The following is an 18,631-nucleotide window of genomic DNA, read 5'->3' on the forward strand; positions in this document are numbered from 1 at the left end:
TGTGCAGCCCACACTTCTTAGTGTGAGTTCTGTTCCACCTCCTTGAGTGGGTGTATCTATGTAAATTAATTGGAAATTTTCTGCATGAGAGATTTGTCTCTTCTCCATTTACTTACTTATTTAATCATTTATCTGTATCAGCATGGACTCATGGATATTTACTCACATTTATATTTTTGACACCAAAATAATTTAAAAGTGACAAGAAAGCTGCAAAAATTTGAATTTTACTTGATAGCAAACACAATGGGAGTAAGCCACAGTACACTACTGTCAAAAGACCAAATGAGTCTTTGGACATATAACTAAAGATATCACTTCAGGGATAGGGGAGGTGATCATCTTGCTCTATTCTGTGTTGTTTGCACTGTACTAAAAATATTGTGACCTCTTCTGGGCCTGACCTTTCAGAGGAGAAGTAAGTACTTGAGTTCTATTCTAGGAAAGGCCAGGCTGCTAAGCATTTTTGAAACCCTATACAATAAATTTAGATCTGATCTATTTGAAATTAATGATTTCAACATTTTCACCCCACCATAGTTCAGTGGCAGAAAAAAAAGACTCCATCCAGCACCACCTTGTTGTGTCTCTCCCCACTCCCAAATGTGAACTAGAGAACGGGTATATAATATTTGCACAATTACATCGAAACACTTAAAATGTTAGTTATCATCTCAAAGCTTGAAAAACATGGCAAACCTCGTGCTACTCCAAGACCACCCTGATGTCCGTGGGATGAGCCATATGACAGTACCGTCGTCTCCGTATCTCGACATTTGGGTCATGGTGACATCCACACAAGGTCGTTCTCTACTGGATGAATTATGTTGTCATCATGCTATTACATTCATTATAACAACATTTCTTCAGTTACTACAACAACATGGTTTTTTAAAATGTTTGAACTCTTAAACCTAGGGCTGCTTCAGACACTAAGTGCCAGATAGATTATGTTCTACTTTACATAAGGGGCAACCGAGAGAACTGAGGGCCACCCACTTGGGGAAAGTAAGACACCACAGGAGTCTTCAAACGTCTGAATGAAACAGGGACTACTAAGTTGGCTTGTGTGACACTCTGAAAAACGATGGACAAGTGACATGATACAATTCAGACTAGAGGAGAGCTTTCTAACACTCTGAACTGTTCTCAACTGGTTCTCAACTGTTCTCAAAAGCTACAGAGGCTTTTGAGTGCCTGTCATGAGAGGCATACCGGCAGTAGACAAGATGACCACTTGGTGGGGATGTTACAGAGAGAATCCATGTTTTACTTCTTCAACTCAAGAGCCATCAATTCTAAGAAAATATACATTCCAGATTCTCAGCATTTCCCCCCCTTCCCTGGGTTGAGAAATGGGATAAGATATCTTGTCTTCAGAGTGTTAGTCGCTCAGTTGTGTCTGACTCTTTGTGACTGCATGGACTGTAGCCCACCAGATTCCTCTGTCCGTGGGATTTTCCAGGCAAGAATACTGGAGTGGGTTGCCATCTTCCCAACCCAGGGATTGAACCCAGGTTTTCTGCATTGCAGGCAGATTCTTTACCGTCTGGGCCAGAAGGTACCTTCAAACATGTGACCTCTGCTGGCAGAAGGAAGCAACACATTGGCTCATTGACACCATTAACAAGAATGACTTGATCCAATTGGCACCACCCCCCTGGAAAGCTAAGTGCAAGTTTGCCAGAAATGGAACATTGATCAAGCAAAAATGGTCTCAAGGAAAGCTCTGGGATAGAATAATGGGGATGAACAGGAGACCCAGTTCAGCTCAGTCAGATGGAAGAAGTCCTCATTCAGAGGTAGAGCAGCCCCTCAGATGGACTAGGGCCCTGGAGTCCTCAATCTGAATGAAGACATATCCAAAGATCAGGTGGGATTGAACTAGTTTTCAACCAGGAATTCTGCAGTCCCATGTCTGTTTTCCCAATGGTAAAACCCCTCCCTTTCCACCACCATCTACCCTCCTTCAGAGGAGAGGACTGAGACTCAGGAAGGGCGGGTAATTGCCCAATGCCTCACAGCTAGTAAGTTGGCAGGGTCACGGTTCAAACTCAGTCCTGTGAGTCTTTAAAGCTCACGTATTCTTTGAAATAATGCCATTTGCAGCAACATGGATGTTACTAGAGACTATCATACTAACTGAAGTAAATCAGAAGGAGAAAGACAAATATCATAGGATACTACTATATGTGAATCTAAAACACGACACAAATGAACCTATCTATGAAACAGGAAACAGACTTACGGACAAGAACAGACTTGTGGCCAAGAGGGCGAGTGTTAGGGGACGGATGGAGTGGGAGGCTGGAGGTAGTCAGTAGAAGGGCTTCCCTGGTGGCTCAGACGGTAAAGAATGCGCTTGCAATGCAGGAGACCTGGGTTTGATCCCCCGTTCGGGAAGATCCCCCAGAGAAGGGAATGGCTACCCATGCCAGTGTTCTTGCCTGGAGCATTCCATGGATATAGGAGCCTGGCGGGCTACAGTCCATGGGGTTGCGAAGAGTCGGACACGACTGACCAACTCACATTTTCACTTTCACTTTCTACTGTCTGATAAACCACAAAGTCCTACTGTAGAGCACAGAGAACTATATTCAATAACCTATGATAAGCCCTAATGGAAAATAAAATTAAAATAAGAAAGTGTACAGGACTTCCCTGGTGGTCCGGTGGTTAAGACTTCGCCTGCCAGCGCGGGGGACATGGGTTGGCTCCGTGGTCTAGGATGATCCAACCTGGCACATAGCAACTAAGCCTGCCTGCCGCAACTACTGAGCTGATGCACGTAGCGCCCATGCTCTGCGGCAAGAGAAGCCACTGCAATGAGAAGCCTGTGCACCACAGCGAAGAGGAGCCTCCACTGGCCACAACTAGAGAAAGCCCTCGCCCAGCAACGAAGACCCAGCACAGCCAAAATAATAACAATAATAATAAATAATTAAAAATAATACAAAAAGAATGAGTCTATATGTATAACTGGATCACTTTTCTGTGTGGCAGAAAGTAACACAACATTGTACATCAAAACATTCAACAGAAATAAGAAAATAAAGCTTGCATTCTTAATATAGCATACCCCCTTCCCCTACATCACAGCATCTTTTGCCTTTTCCTTGGGGGCCCCAGCATCGAGCAGCTGGGAAGCCACATGGGCCACCACCAGGAGAAGATTCGCTCTGTCTCTGGTGGGTGTGCACTGTCAGAAAACCCGCGTAGGGGTCAGGTCCCAGCCCCAGGGGCCAGAAAAAGCACAGAGGGCCCCGACCAAGAGCCGTAACTCTCCCGCATTCTCACCTAGAATCCATCTGACATCAGAGCTAGCTTGACTGAATCCTCCTGGCTGAGGAGGCCACAAGGACCATGAGGTACCAGCTCCGGGAATGGGTTTGCAGACAGTTGACAGGAGGAAATGGGGTGTGTGGAGTGAGGGCGATCTCGGGGCTCACCAAGCGGGATTTCAGATCCTTACCCCTCAGCTCCCTGACCTGAAGCCAACAACTTCTGATGTCCTTGTGGCCGGGAGGGCAGACAAGAAGGGCCATTGCCCCAAGTGAGACTCCCATAATGGCTTTGTCGTCACCCCTCACGGTCCCACAGCACAATAAGTTTCAGGCCCAATCTCCCCTCATTTTTTTTTTTTAAGATTTTTTGATGTTGACCATTTTTTTTTAGAAGTTTCTATTGAATTTGTTACAATAGTGCTTCTGTTTTATGTTTTGGTTGTTTTGGCCGCGAGGCACATGGGATCTTACCCCCCTGACCAAGGTTTGTACCTCCATCCGCTGCATTGGGAGGTGATGGTCCAGAAGGTGATTAACCACAGGACCACCAGGGAAATCCAAGAACTATCCCTCCTTGGGTCTTGAGATAGTGCCAAGACCAGGTGGCTCGGCCTCATCTCCCTTTACAGCTGAGCTGGCTGAGCCCAGTGGTTCATCTCAGGCTCATCTGAGGCCAGAAGACAGCTTCCCCGACTCTGATCCAAAGCTCTACCTACCTTCTTCCCTGATGGGCTGCTAGGTACACATCCTCCAAAGTCCTGCCTCCGCCCCATCATCCATCACTGGAGTCCTCTCCCCTGACCTCGGGCTTCCCTGGTGGCTCAGGGGTAGAGAATCCACTTGCCATTGCAGGAGATGTGGCTTCAATCCCTGGGTCGGGAAGATCCCCTGGAGGAGGAAATGGCAACCCATTCCAGTACTCTTGCCTGGAGAATCCCATTCACAGAGGAACCTGGCTGGCTACAGTCCATGGGATCACAAAAGAGTCAGACACGACTTAGCAACTAAACAGCAACACAATCCCACACCTCCTCCCCACCCTCAGCATGTGCTAACTTCAGCAGGGTTTGTGAGAAATCTACATGCCACTAGGTGCTCTGTTTTCCTCCCCTGGTTCTTTCTCTCTTGTTGAAGAAATGCAAATTGCCAGCACTGATGAGGCTCCTTCTGGTGTGCCAGGCAGGATATGCTTAGCACTTTACCTTAGTGTTTTTATGGTTTTACAGCTGAGGTGATGAGGGTTTAGGGAAAAAGAATCACCCACCCAAGACAACCTAGCTATTAAGCTGCAGAGCTGAGATTGGATTTGAATACAGCCAATCCGACCTCAGACTGAGGACTTTTCTTGTTTCTCCAGAGATGCCAACAGTCAGCTTTATCAGAATTCTGGGTCCCTCCTAGACAGGTGCCCAGAGCACACGAGGCGGTAAACCCAAGTGGGGTGGTGACCTCTTGGGGCTGTCAGCATTGTCAGTGCTCCCGAGTGCTGCCTTTTGAGAAAATTGAGTCATGGCTGTGGGTCTTGACCCACTATTGTTTTTTTTTTTTTTTTTTGACCCACTATTCTTAAGTAGCTTATCCTCTTCCAGCCTCAATTTTCCACACTGTAAAATGTGCATAGTAACATCCACCTTGAACTATTTCATGCTTCAAATGAGGCTAAAATAAAGAAGAGCTAGTACATAATATACTAATTGTCTTTAATTTTTTTCCCCTAGGACAGTAGAGTGGTTAGAGCATAAAACTCTGAAATAAGACTGCTTGTTTCCACTTCTGTGTGATCTTGGGCAAGTCGCTTAAGCTCTCTGTGCCTCAGTGTCCTCACCCATAACATTACTACAGTGATAGAAGTTACTTCACAGAGATACTGTGTTCAGAGATGCTGTGCATATTGACTGTCGAAAGCTACTGCCTGGAGCAGAGTTTGGCAGAAAATCGAGTCTCCGCTGAACATGGCTCCTGGCACAAATAGATATCTATCGACCATTAGTCATATTTTTATTATAGCGTTATCTCTCCCTGGCTTGTCTTTCCTCTGGTGAGACCAAAGCACTTCTCTTCTGCCAAGAATCTCTTCCTCTACTTCATTCTCTTTCCATCCAACCCTTCAGCCTGGCTCCAGTGGGAGATGGCAGGAGTGCTGCAGATGTGGACGAAATCAGTGATCTGTTTCCCTTCCAGAGTTGATCTTCCAGAGTGGTTGCCTGGATTTACATAGACACACACACACACACACACACACACCCCTGGGTCAGAAAAGAGGCTTGACCCACACACCGCAGGCTCTGAAAGGAGAAGAAATCTTCTGCGAGCTAGAGGTTTCATTATTTACAGTTCAGACAGTTTGAATTCTGTCAATTATTACCCAACTAGTTATCTCTCCAGAGGTGATTACAAAAACAAAAATGATGCATGTGTTTTTTTGTGGGTGAGTACACATCTGTGACATATGTGCGGTGGGCGTGGGGGGGTAGTAATCAAATAGTCAGTGCTCCAGTATTTATATTAAACTGCAGACTGATTTAAACTATCCACCAGGAACTATGTGGCTGTATGAGTATGCTTAAGTGAGCTGGGGCTGCTTTCTCCCCCTCCCTTCTTGCCTCCCTGTTCATATAACCCGGGCTGCCTCCAGACTGCCTTTGCCCACTTGCCTCACTGGCCGTGAGCACGGAAGGGTGCAGAGCCGCCGAGAATGGGCACTTTCTTTTCTGAGCCAGGCTGGCTCTGCCTGACTGTCACCGCACTGCTGGGAGGAACAATTCTTTGCAAACTCAAGACGAGCCCAGGGCAGGTGGGGAGAAAAGTGGTCTGCCTGGTGGGCCTCTGGGGAGGAGCTTACCTGATCAGCCTGTCCCTCTTCTGGGGCTTAGTCCTCTTCTCCCTGTTGTATTTCGTCATGTATACTTACTTTTCTGGCCAAGAGTTGTTACCTGTGGATCAAAAGGCGGTGCTGATCACAGGTAAGTGGACAGCCCTGCTCAGGGCCGGAACTGGCCCTTGCTTCGCCTTAGCAGGACTTTTTTTCAGATTAGGTTTAAAAAGAAAATACCTGGCATGGAGTAAATGCAAGCACATCCCCAGTGTCTTTCACTACAACGATTTGATCTGCTTTCTTTAGAAGGTGCTCTTGATGAGGCTGGTGGTAAGAGGGACTTGGAAGGGAACATGTATCTAAGTCACGATTTTGTTAATTTCCTAGGATATGTACAAATAAGCCAAGGCGGTTCGTTTCATCGTAGCCAGGAAAACCCTATAGGTTTTTTTTTTTTTTTTTGTAAGCTAAAACCAAATTTTGTTCTGAGATTAATGTTTAGATGTGTTTTAGACTTGGCTTTTTATTCCTGAGATGCACAAAAAAGCTGTCAAATTGAGGTTATCCTTGTACTTTGCTTCGTTATTTAAATATCGAAGAGACTCACCCGGGCTGGAAAACTTTGCGGTTTTCCCCAACTGCTGTCAAGAACAGCGTGTCTCATCCGAACCTTTGTCTTCAGATCTGTCTTGGGACCGCTAATGTTTCTTAATTAGATCAATTTGGCAAGGTGTTCAGAAGGCGGTTGGCTGCCGGTTGGCCGAGGTGCTAGCTTTTTTTCCTTTTCTTGTGTTGCTTTTTCCCCCTGCTGCAAGTGTGAGGCCAAATTAAATTCCTGGGTATTGTAAAACTGGTTTGTTGGTTGTGAAGTTTGAGCTTGGATAGGACTTTAATTAGGGTTACCCAGTGCTATCCTCACCCAGAAAGTCCAGCCACGGTGAGGACAGCAGCTGCAGAACCATTTGCTGGGAGAGAGGTCATTACCCCACTCTCCACCCCTAGGTTGTGACCCCCGGGAGTGCAGAGAAGGCAAACAGGCAGTGTGAATGGAATCAAATCAGGCGAATTCCCAAGTCACTGAGAAAGGGACTAGAAACTGACTTGTCTATCTTGCTCTTGACTTTTAACTCAATCATGGAATTCTCTCTTAAAATGAGACGCAAGTAGGCACTTGCTGGAGTTCTGAAGTGCTGCAGAAAACAAGCTTCTGCAATGAGAAAAAAAATTACCAAAACAGTTCAAAGGTAGAAAATTCAGTTGATCCATGGGATGTTTATCTACGCTAATATCTGGTGTTACCTGGAATCATGCATCTGGAGGACTTGGCTGGGTTTTCCACTGTTTCACTCAAATGTTCTAGGGCTGGCTGGGTGAAAAGCTGTAAGAACAGTATGAATTTTTCTGTTCAGTCTGTAGTAGCAAGTCCCCACAGTCTTCAGAGTAAGTCCAGTTCCAATTTATTTTTTGTACTTTTCCACTTGCGTGAAAGAAGAGAACAATGAAGCATGTTAAAAAAAAAACAATCATGATGCTGCTGTTGACACTAATGGCCATGATTTCCAGGAAGTCCAAATATTCCTGGGAAATGGATTTCTAGAAGCAGCAGACTAATATATAAGAATACTAAAGCTTAGGATAAACAGAGGCAAACTTCAAGGTAGCCGAGAAAGCAGGAATTGTCTCTTGCTTGTTTATCTTGTCAGCGTTCTTTATCCTATGCTTTTGAAGACAGAGGCATGCAGAAATGCACCAAATACACACCCAGCTCAGCTCACATCAGTCATTGAAATGTCCTGACTTGTGTTCAGTGGCATGGAAAATGACTGATTCAATTAGGCAACTCAAACCCAGTGACTAATCCCTCCATGAAATGCTTAGCCATTAGAAAATTTAGGCTTAAGAAAGGAAGGACGTACCTTAAGGCTGACTGAATTGTGCCTTTCAAGTCACTTTCATGAGGAATGCCATAGATTCCATATAATTCTAGAGAAGCTCTCAAGACCTTTGTACTAAATAGGGAAATTTTAAATGAATTTAGTTAGTTAGACCCTTGTTGTTGTTCAGTCACCCAGTCATGTCCAACTCTTAACAACTCCATGGATTGCAGCACACCAGGACTCCCTGTCCCTCACCATCTCCCAAAGTTTGCCCAAGTTCATGTCCATTGCATCAGCGATGCCATCCAGCCATCTCATGCCCAGATGCCCTTTTCTCCTTCTTTCCTCAATCTTTCCCAGCATCAGGAACTTTCCCAATGAGTCAGTTGTTTGCATCAGATGGCCAAAATACTGGAGTTTCATCTTCAGCATCAGTCCTTCCAGTGAGTATTCAGGGTTGATTTCCCTTAAGACTGATGGGTTTGATCTCCTTGCTGTCCAAAAGACTCTCAGGAGTCTTCTATAGAACAATAGTTCAAAGGTATCGATTCTTTGGCGCTCTGAATCTTTATGGTCCAGCTCTCACAGCCATATGTGACCACTGGGAAGACCTTAGCCTTGACTATGTGAACCTTTGTCGGCAGAATAATGTCTCTGCTTTTCAACATACTGTCTAGATTTGTCATAGCTTTCCTGCCAAGAAGTAAATGTCTTCTGATTCCATGGCTGCAGTCACCATCCACAGTTATTTTAGAGTCCAAGAAGAGGAAATCTGTCACTACTTCCACCTTTTCCCCCTCAATGTGCCATGAAGTAATGGGGCCGGATGCCATGATCTTAGGTTTTTTAATATTTAGTTTTAAGCTGGCTCTTTTACTCTCCTCCTTCACCCTCATCAAGAGGCTCTTTAGTTCCTCTTCAGTTCAGTTCAGTTCAGTAACTCAGTCGTCTCTGACTGTTTGCGACCCCATGGACTACAGCACACCAGGCCTCCCTGTATATCACCAACTCTCAGAGTTTACTCAAACTCCATTGAGTCGGTGATGCCATCCAACCATCTCATCCTCTGTTGTCCCCTTCTCCTCCTGCCTTTGATCTTTCCCATAATCATGGGTCTTTTCAAATGAGTCAGCTCTTCACATCAAGTGGCCAAAGTATTGGAGTTTCAGCTTCATCAGTCCTTCCAAAGAACATTCAGGACTGATCTCCTTTAGGCTGGACTGGTTGGATCTCCTTGCAGTTCAAGGGACTCTCAAGAGTCTTCTCCAACACCACGGTTCAAAACCATCAATTCTTTGGCGCTCAGCTTTCTTTATAGGCCAACTCTCACATCCATATGTGACTGCTAGAAAAACCATAGCCTTGACTATTCAAACCTCTGTTGGCAGAGTAGTGCCTCTGCTTTGTATGCTGTCTAGGTTGGTCATAACCTTTTCTTCCAAGGAGAAGAACCGTCTTTTAATTTCATGGCTGCAGTCACCATCTGCAGTGATTTTGGAGCCCCCCAAAAGAAAGTCAGCCACTGTGTCCGCTGTTTCTCCATCTATTTGCCATGAAGTGATGGGACGGGATGCCATGATCTTAGTTTTCTGAATGCTGAGCTTTAAGCCAACTTTTTCACTCTCCTCTTTCACTTTCATCAAGAGGCTCTTTAGTTCTTCTTCGCTTTCTGCCATAAGGGTGGTGTCATCTATATATCTGAGGTTATTGATATTTCTCCCAGCAATCTTGATTCCAGCTTGTGCTTCATCCAGCCCAGAGTTTCTCTTGATGTACTCTGCATATAAGTTAAATAAGCAGGGTGACAATATACAGCCTTGACATACTCCTTTCCCGATTTGGAACCAGTCTGTTTTTCCATGTCCAGTTCTAACTGTTGCTTCTTGACCTGCATACAGATTTCTCAAGAGGCAGGTCAGGTGGTCTGATATTCCTATCGCTTAAAGAATTTTCCACAGTTTATTATGATCCACACAGTCAAAGGCTTTGGCATAGTCAATAAAGCAGAAATAGATGTTTTTCTGGAACTCTCTTGCTTTTTCGATGACCCAGCAAATGTTGGCAATTTGATCTCTGGTTCCTCTGCCTTTTCTAAATCCAGCTTGTACATCTGGACATTCACGGTTCACATATTGTTGAAACCTGGTTTGGAGAATTTTGAGCATTACTTTGCTAGTGTGTGAGATGAGTGCAATTGTGTGGTAGTTTGAGCATTCTTTGGCATTGCCTTTCCTTGGGATTGGAATGGAAACTGACCTTTTCCAGTCCTATGGCCACTGCTGAGTTTTCCAAATTTGCTGGCATATTGAATGCAACACTTTCACAGCATCATCTTTTAGGATTTGAAATAGCTCAACTGGGATTCCATCACCTCCACTAGCTTTGTTCATAGTGATGCTTCCTAAGGCCCACTTGACTTCGCATTCCAGGATGTCTGGCTCTAGGTGAGTGATCACACCATCATGATTATCTGGGTCATGAAGATCTTTTCTGTATAGTTCTGTGTATTCTTGCCACCTCTTCTTAATATCTTCTGCTTCTCTTAGTTCCCGACCATTTCTGTCCTTTATTATGCCCATCTTTGCATGAAATGTTCCCTTTGTATCTCTAATTTTCTTGAAAAGATCTCTAGTCTTTCCCATTCTATTATTTTCCTCTATTTCTTTGCACTGATCACTGAGGAAGGCTTTCTTATCTCTCCTTGCTATTCTTTGGAACTCTGCATTCAAATGGGTATATCTTTCCTTTTCTCCTTTGCTTTTCGCTTCTCTTCTTTTCACAGCCATTTGTAAGACCTCCTCAGACAGGCATTTTGCTTTTTTGCATTTCTTTTTTGGGGGATAGTCTTGATTCCTGTCTCCTGTACAATGTCACGAACCTCTGTCCATAGTTCATCAGGCTCTCTGTCTATCAGATCTAGTCCCTTAAATCTATTTGTCACTTCCACTGTATAATCTTTAGGGATTTGATTTAGGTCATACCTGAATGGTCTAGTGGTTTTCCCTACTTTCTTCAATTTAAATCTGAATTTGGCAATAAGGAGTTCATGATCTGAGCCACACTCTGCTCCCGGTCTTGTTTTTCCTAACTGTATAGAGCTTCTCCATCTTTGGCTGCAAAGAATATAATCAATCTGATTTTGGTGTTGACCATCTGGTGATGTCCATGTGTAGAGTCTTCTCTTGTGTTGTTGGAAGAGGGTGTTTGCTATGACTAGTGCATTCTCTTGGCAGAACTCTATTAGCCTTTGCCCTGCTTCATTCTGTACTCCAAGGCCAAATTTGCCTGTTACTCCAAGTGTTTCTTGACTTCCTACTTTTGCATTCCAGTCCCCTATAATGAAAAGGACATCTTTTTTGGGTGTTTTTTCTAGAAGGTCTTGTAGTATTCATAGAACTGTTCAACTTCAGCTTCTTCAGCATTACTGGTTGGGACATAGACTTGGATTACCATGATATTGAATGGTTTGCCTTGGAGATGAGCAGAGATCATTCTGTCGTTTTTGAGATTGCACCCAAGTACTGCATTTCAGACTCTTTTGTTGACTATGAGAGCTACTCCATTTCTTCTAAGGGATTCCTGCCCACAGTAGTGGATATAATGGTCATTTGAGTTAAATTCACCCATCCCAGTCCATTTTAGTTCGCTGATTCCTAAAATGTTGACGTTCACTCTTATCATCTCCTGTTTGATCACTTGCAATTTGCCTTGATTCATGGACCTAACATTCCAGGTTCCTATGCAATAGTGCTCTTTACAGCATTGGACCTTGCTTCCATCATCAGTCACATGCATAGCTGGGTGTTGTTTTTGTTTTGGCTCCATCCCTTCATTCCTTCTGGAGTTATTTCTCCACTGATCTCCAGTAGCATATTGGGCACCTACCAACCTGGGGAGTTAATCTTTCAGTGTCCTATCTTTTTGCCTTTTCATAGTCTTCATGGGGTTCTCAAGGCAAGAATACTGAAGTGGTTTCCCATCCCCTTCTCCAGTGGGCCACATTTTGTCAGAACTCTCCACCATGACCCGTCCATCTTGGGTGGCCCTACAAGCCATGGCTCATAGTTTCATTGAGTTAGACAAGGCTGTGGTCCATGTGATCAGATTGGTTAGTTTTCTGTGATGGTGTTTTTCAGTCTGTCTGTCCTCTGATGGAGAAGGATAAAAGGCTTATGGAAGCTTCCTGATGGGATAGACTGACTGAGGGCATACTGGGTCTTGATCTGATGGGCAGGGCCATGCCCAGTAAATCTTTAATCCAATTTTCTGTTGATGGGTGGAGCTGTGTTCCCTCCCTGCTATTTACCTGGGGCCAAACTGTGGTGGAGGCAATGAAGATAAGGATGACCTCCCTCAAAAGGTCCCATGCATGCACTGCCACACTCAGTGCCCCCAGCCCTGCAGCCGGCCAGCCGACCCTCGCCTCTGCCAGAGACTCCCAGACACCCACAGGCAAGTCTCCTGTGGGGTCACTGTTCCTTTCTCGGTCCTAGTGCACAAAGTTCTGTTGTGCCCTCCAAGAGTCACAGTCCTGTGTAAGTTCTGGCAGCTCTATAGTGGGGTTAATGGTGACCTCTTCCAAGAGGAGTTATGCCATACCCACACCCAGAGCTCCTGACCACTACCTCCACAGGAGATGCTCAAACACAGTTCTGTCTCAGTCTCTGTGGGGTCCCTGCGTCCTGTGCACAAAGTTTGTTTGAGTCCTCTGAGTGTCTCTGGCAGGAATGGGGTTTGATTCTAAATGCGAATTTGCCCCTCCTACCATCTTGTTGGGGCTTCTCCTTTGCTGTTGGACGTGGGATATCTCCTCACAGCCGCTCCAGCACCTACCATTTTACTGGGGTTTCTCTGACCTTGGACGTGGGGTATCTCCACACGGCTGCTCCAGCACAGCATGGCTGCCACTTGCATTTAGGACTTCTAAATGCACTTTCTGCCGTTAGAGTGGTATCATCCTCATAAATGAAGTTGTTGATGTTTGTCCCACCGATGTTGATTCCAGCTTGTAACTCATCTAGCCCGGCATTTCTCCTGATGTGCTCAGCATATAGATTAAACAAACAGGGTGACAGCAGGCAGCCCTGTCACATTCCTTTCTCGGTCTTGAACCAATCAGTTGTTTCATACAGGGTTCTAACTGTTGCTTCTTGACCCACATACATGTTTCCCAGGAGACAGGTAAGATGGTCTGGTATTCCCATCTCTTTAAGAGTTTTCCACAGTTTATTATCATCCGCACAGTTGAAGGCTTTGGCATAGTCAATGAAACAGAGATAGATGTTTTTCTGAAATTCCCTAGCTTTCTCTATGATCCAGCGAATGTTGGCAATTTGATCTCTGGTTCCTTTTCTTTTTCTAAACCCAGCTTGGACATCTCGAAGTTCTTGGTTCACATAATGCTGAAGCCTAGTATGCAAGGATTTAAGCATGACCTTATTTCACGGGAGAGGAATGCAATTATCCGATGGTTAGAACATTGTTTAAGTACTACCCTTCTTGGGAATTGGGATGAGAATTGACCTTTTCCAGTCCTATGGCCACTGCTGGGTCTTCCAGACATATTGACTGCAACACCTTGATGGCATCGTCCTTTAGGGTTTTGAATAGTTTCACTGGAATTCTGTCACATCCACTAGCTTTATTAACAGCAGGGCTTCCTAAGGCCCACTTGACTTCCCTCTCCAGAATATCTGGCTATGGGTGACTGACTGCTCCATCATAGCAATCCAGTTCATAAGTCATTAAAGAATAAGTCATCATGACTTGGAACAGCTTTTGCTTCAGGTTGGCTTATATTATAAATCAGTACACATTTTAGGGTTGGGGTGTACATAGAGAAATGTGGCAGTGTACCTCAAAACCACAAATGTTATTCTTTTACTTGATAATTCAAGATTTGGACATGTCTCTCTCTCTTTTTTTTTTTTTTTTGGACATGTCTCTTAAAGAAGTAATCTGAAATGTGAGAAAAAGGATAGATGCAAACCAAACTGGTACATTTACAAAATTATTTAAAATTGTGAAGTATCAAAAGCAATCGAAATGGTGACAACATTGTAAAATTAGAAAGAAAGCAACAAATGTCATTAAAATGAAGAAAAAACAAAATGGTGACAAATGATGATATAGTCTCTGGATGTAAAATGAGAATTTGAAAAATTCATATAAAATGACCTGACAACTGTGCTATAACATGGAAACTGAACTAAGGGAAAGCACCAGGGGATCCTGGTGTTTGGCTAAGATTATATCCGTGTCACATGAACGTGAAAAGCACTAGAAGGAAATAGTCTGTGAATGGTTGGATCAGAGTACTTAGATTTGTTTTTCCCTCAGAACTTGTCTAATGTAGTTATATTACTTACATAACTGTGGACTTTAAAAATATTCATAATCTAAAAGTTGAGAATTATGTTTTACTTGGTGGAAATTTTTAGGGCCTCAAGCCAAGCCTCTCAAGCTGTTACTTGAGACAGCATCTCAAGAAACCCTGAGAAAATTGCTCGGAGGAGGCGAGGAGAGGAGACCGGTTACACAGAACTTTTGAAACAAAGGGCAGGTAGTCTGAACATCAGAAGGCTATTGTTAATTAAAGAAGATCAAATATCCTAAGTTAAGGAACTTGGGGCTTTTCTCTGTATGGGAAGATGCGGCTCACTAAAATCTTTCCTTTCATACAGGCCTTGGCTGCCTGGGGCCAGCATCCTGTGTTTTCACATCCTGAGCTTCCTTTCCTCAGGGTTCAACTGCAGGGAGTGGCTGAAGTCTGATGGCTGCTAGGTGGGAAGTATTCTTTTCCTTCCTGAGTGCCCTTAGGGTTCACCACCTCACTTTGGAGGGTTGCAATCCCTGATGACTGTGATATTCTTATTTATGGATATAACAGGAAATATTCCATTTCTCATAACAAAACCATTTAACAAAGAGATCATATTAAAAGGATAAAGTCCACTGTAGTGTCTACTTAATTATGGACCCAGGTGTAGGACAATTACAAGTTCAAAAAACCTTTTTCCTTGAGTCCCCTATTTCACTTTGCTAAGATAAAGGGCTTTTGTCACGAGACATATAATTATAGCACATAGGGCATTCAAACCCATGTTTGTCTTCAAGGCCCCGCAGGCTTATGGCAGTCAGTCAATTTTTTTAAATGGCTGTGAGATTAGTGAAGAGCCCAGCCACTCTGCAACAGCATGTCAAGCACCGTGGAGGAAAAAGAGGGTTGAGGCCTGACAAGCTTGGGTTGGAACCTTGCATGCACCTTGCCTCAGGGTAGGTTCTCTAGGGGCAGGGATCGAGGTGAAGATTTGTGTGAAAGGAATTTATTGGAAAGGTTGATAGGTTAAGGGTGAAAGGTCCTGGAGTAGGGAAGATGAACAGGGAAGGGGAGGAGGCCAAGCCCCAATTCAGCAACAAGGGAAGTGCGTTTGGCTCCTGTATTAGCTCAGTAGCCCGGGGAAGATCAGGAGGCCCGAGTGTCACAGGGAGAGCTGTCCTCAATGCGGGCCAGGGGATACCCTCATACCTGTCAATAATTAGTTAAGGGCTGTCACCCCCACCCCCTTTGGCAAGAGGAGGAGAGGCTTAAACTCCAGCTGGCTCTCCCTGCTGTGTGTGTACTTGGTCGCTCAGTCGAGTCTGCGACCCCTTGGACTGTAGCCCGCCAGGCTCCTCTGTCCGCGGGGATTCTCCAGGCAAGAATACTGGTATAGATTGCCATGGCCTCCTCCAGAGGATCTTCCCAACTCAGGGACTGAACCCAGGTCTCCTGCATTGCAGGCGATTCTTTACCATCTGAGCCACCAGGGAAGCCCTCTGGCTTTCCATGGACACTGCCTAAAAGGACCCCAGCATTCTGGGCAGCCGGTCTACCAGATCACAGGTTCTGCTTGCTGGGAGTGAAGTGTGCTGTGGATGAGAGCCCCTCCAGATGGTCAAGGCGCATATACACTACCGTGTGCAAAATAGAGAGCTGGGGGAAGCTGCCGTGTAGCACGGGGGGGCTCAGCTCAGCGCTTTGTGATGACCTAGTGTACCCGGATCGCGGGATCCCACCAAACACCACAGGAGCCGCGGATCGATGCAAAAGCAGTGAGGAAGTTTATTACACGCTCAAGCACGGACTCTCTTCACACAATGGGGAAGGAGCCCCGAGTGAAAGCGGCGAATCTTTTTTATACTGTATAGCAGGGGAAGCGGGAAGGGAAGCTTAAGGGGATTGGTTAATTCATACTGTGCAGCAGGGGAAGCGGGAAGTCTTGGTGGGGTGAGGGTGGGGTGAGGGACTTTCCCGCCCTTCTTAGATTGCCTAGGGGTGGAGGGCAACTTGTCTCCTTCTGATTGGTTGGTTTGAAAAAGTTTTTTTCTTCTTCTCGGGAGGGGTTTTCACTCAGAATGGCAGTGCTATCTAAAATGGAGTCGTTTTGAATTTTTCTTTCACACTAGAGGAGTGGGAAGGGGCTTCCCGCGGGGGCTCAGATGCTGAAGGCTCTGCCTGTAATACGGGAGACCCAGGTTTGATCCCTGGGTTGGGAAGACCCCTGGAGGAAGGAAATAGAGGGGTGGGATTGGGGTGAGGTGGGAGAGAGGCCAAAGAAGGAGGGGATAAATGTGTGTGCTTGTCTGCTAAGTGCCTCAGTCGTGTCCGGCTCTTTGTGACCCCATGGACTATAGGCCACGCCCTCCTCCAAGGGATCTTCCCCATCCAGGGACTGAACCCGCGTCACCTGCGCTGGCAGGAGTGTTCTTTACCATTAGCACCACCTGGGAAGCCCCAGATATATGTATGCATATAGATATCCTGGAGGAGGGAATGGCAACCCGCTCCAGTGTTCTTGCCTGGAGAATCCCATGGACAGAGGAGCCTGGAGGGCTACAGTCCATGAAGTCACAAAGAGTGGTACATGACCGAAGTGACGTAGCACACATCCATAGTTAATTTACATCATTGTACAGCAGAAATTAGCACAATACTGTAAAACAATTATACTCCAATTAAAACAATTTTTTAAAATGGTCAAGGATCTGGGGCAGTCTGATATCTGCTAGATAGCTCTTACTAGCAGTGAGATCTTTCAAAGTACCTGGTTTTAGGCTTTAAACTGGTTTCTCCTCTGTAAACTGGAAATGATCACACACACACACACACACACACACTCACACTCACAGTTATAGATGGAGTTAGTGGATGAGAAAGAGGAGGGGGAGGGAGGAAGAGAGGTGATTTTGTCTGTTGATGTGGTAATGGGTGAGGTTAGGTAGGATAAAAAGAGAACCAAAAGGAAAAACAATGGCTGACAAAGAAATGGAGGGTGAAAGGTCGGGCATGTCCCGGGAAAGTGCCGCAAGGCAAATTCCGGAGGCTGGCCAAACTTCCGGGGACCGACCCCCTGCAGCCTGGTCCAATCAGGTACCGACCTGGAGCCCTCGGACACTGACCACCGCTGTAGCCCATGCTTTCTTCCTTATATGAAAAGACCTGGCTTAAACGCCGGCCCTGGCTATAAAACCCCTCCCCACCCCTCATACCTCGCAGACTCCCTTTGTCTCCTCACTCACCCGCCCCCCGGAGTTCTGCCCAAGAGCCACCGCTCAATAAAGGCCTTTACCACCCGGTCATTAGAGGCGGCTTTTTTCCTCCCGCGGCGTTTTTCTAACAGAGGGTACCTCCAGAAGGATTCCCAGAGTAGCATGAAGCCCAGTGTTGGGTGTGGGAGGGAGCTCATTAGGATCTGAAAAAGTTACTTTCTACAAGGAAAATAAGGTCTTCCAGGCAACTGGTTAATCAGCCATGACACACACAGCCAGCACTCATTAAAACTTGTTCAGTTGGATATTTTTTTTGAATTGCATAATTTTTAATGAAATTTTCAAAACTAGGTACAATGGAAGAGAGATCAGGGAAGGGAAGAAGAATATGTTTGATGTGGAAGTCTTTATCGTACGCCCCAAACAGAGTCCTAGGTGGATGGTCACCCCTTTCTAGGACTTACTAAACAGTCCAATTTGTGTTCTAAAATGGAATACTGTTGGCATCAGCTTGGGATTTAGGTTCCTTTGAATTTGTTTTTCTGGCGGCATTGGTGAGGGGGTGGAGGGGCGTGTAACACGTGGCTTGTGGGGGATCTTACTTCCCTGTCCAAGGATTGAACCTGCACTCTCAGCAGTGAAAGTCAGGAGTCCTAATCACTGGACCACCAGGGAATTCTCTGGGCTCCTTTAAACTTAACATTAGACTGCTGAAGTGGATAAGCATTGACAGTGGGTGGTGGTGGTTTAGTCGCTACTTCTGACTCTTGAGACCTCATGGACCGTAGCCCACCAGGTTCTTCTGCCCGTGGGATTTTCCAGGCAAGAGTAACATGGAAACTTACATTACCATATGTAAAATAGAGAGCCAACAGAAATTTGCTGTATGTCTCAGGAAACTCAAACAGGGGCTCTGTATCAACCTAGAAGGTTAGGATGGGGAGGGAGATGGGAGGGAGGTTCAAAAGATGGGGGGGATATATGTATACCTATGGCTGATTCATGTTGAGGTTTGACAGAAACAATGAAATTCTGTAAAGCATTTACCCTTCAATTAAAAAAAAAAGAATACTGGAATGAGTTGCCATTTCCTTTTCTAGGCTGACAGTGGACTAGGGACTAAA

At 45.3% G+C, this 18,631-nt stretch overlaps 1 protein-coding gene across 2 annotated transcripts in view; it reads left to right on the forward strand.

Annotated features, from left to right (window-relative positions):
- Positions 1-5,818: 5,818 nt before the first annotated feature.
- Positions 5,819-18,631, forward strand: part of HSD17B2 (hydroxysteroid 17-beta dehydrogenase 2) — an 85,671-nt gene continuing 72,858 nt past the window's right edge. For both annotated transcript variants that reach the window (XM_043898152.1, XM_043898153.1), the window contains exon 1: positions 5,819-6,247. In XM_043898152.1, the coding sequence (XP_043754087.1) occupies positions 5,980-6,247 (268 nt within the window). In that variant the 5' untranslated portion in view covers positions 5,819-5,979. The remainder of the gene's footprint in view (positions 6,248-18,631) is intronic.

Source organism: Cervus elaphus, chromosome 4 (assembly GCF_910594005.1).
Source record: "Cervus elaphus chromosome 4, mCerEla1.1, whole genome shotgun sequence".
Classification (NCBI taxonomy): Eukaryota; Metazoa; Chordata; class Mammalia; order Artiodactyla; family Cervidae; genus Cervus; species Cervus elaphus.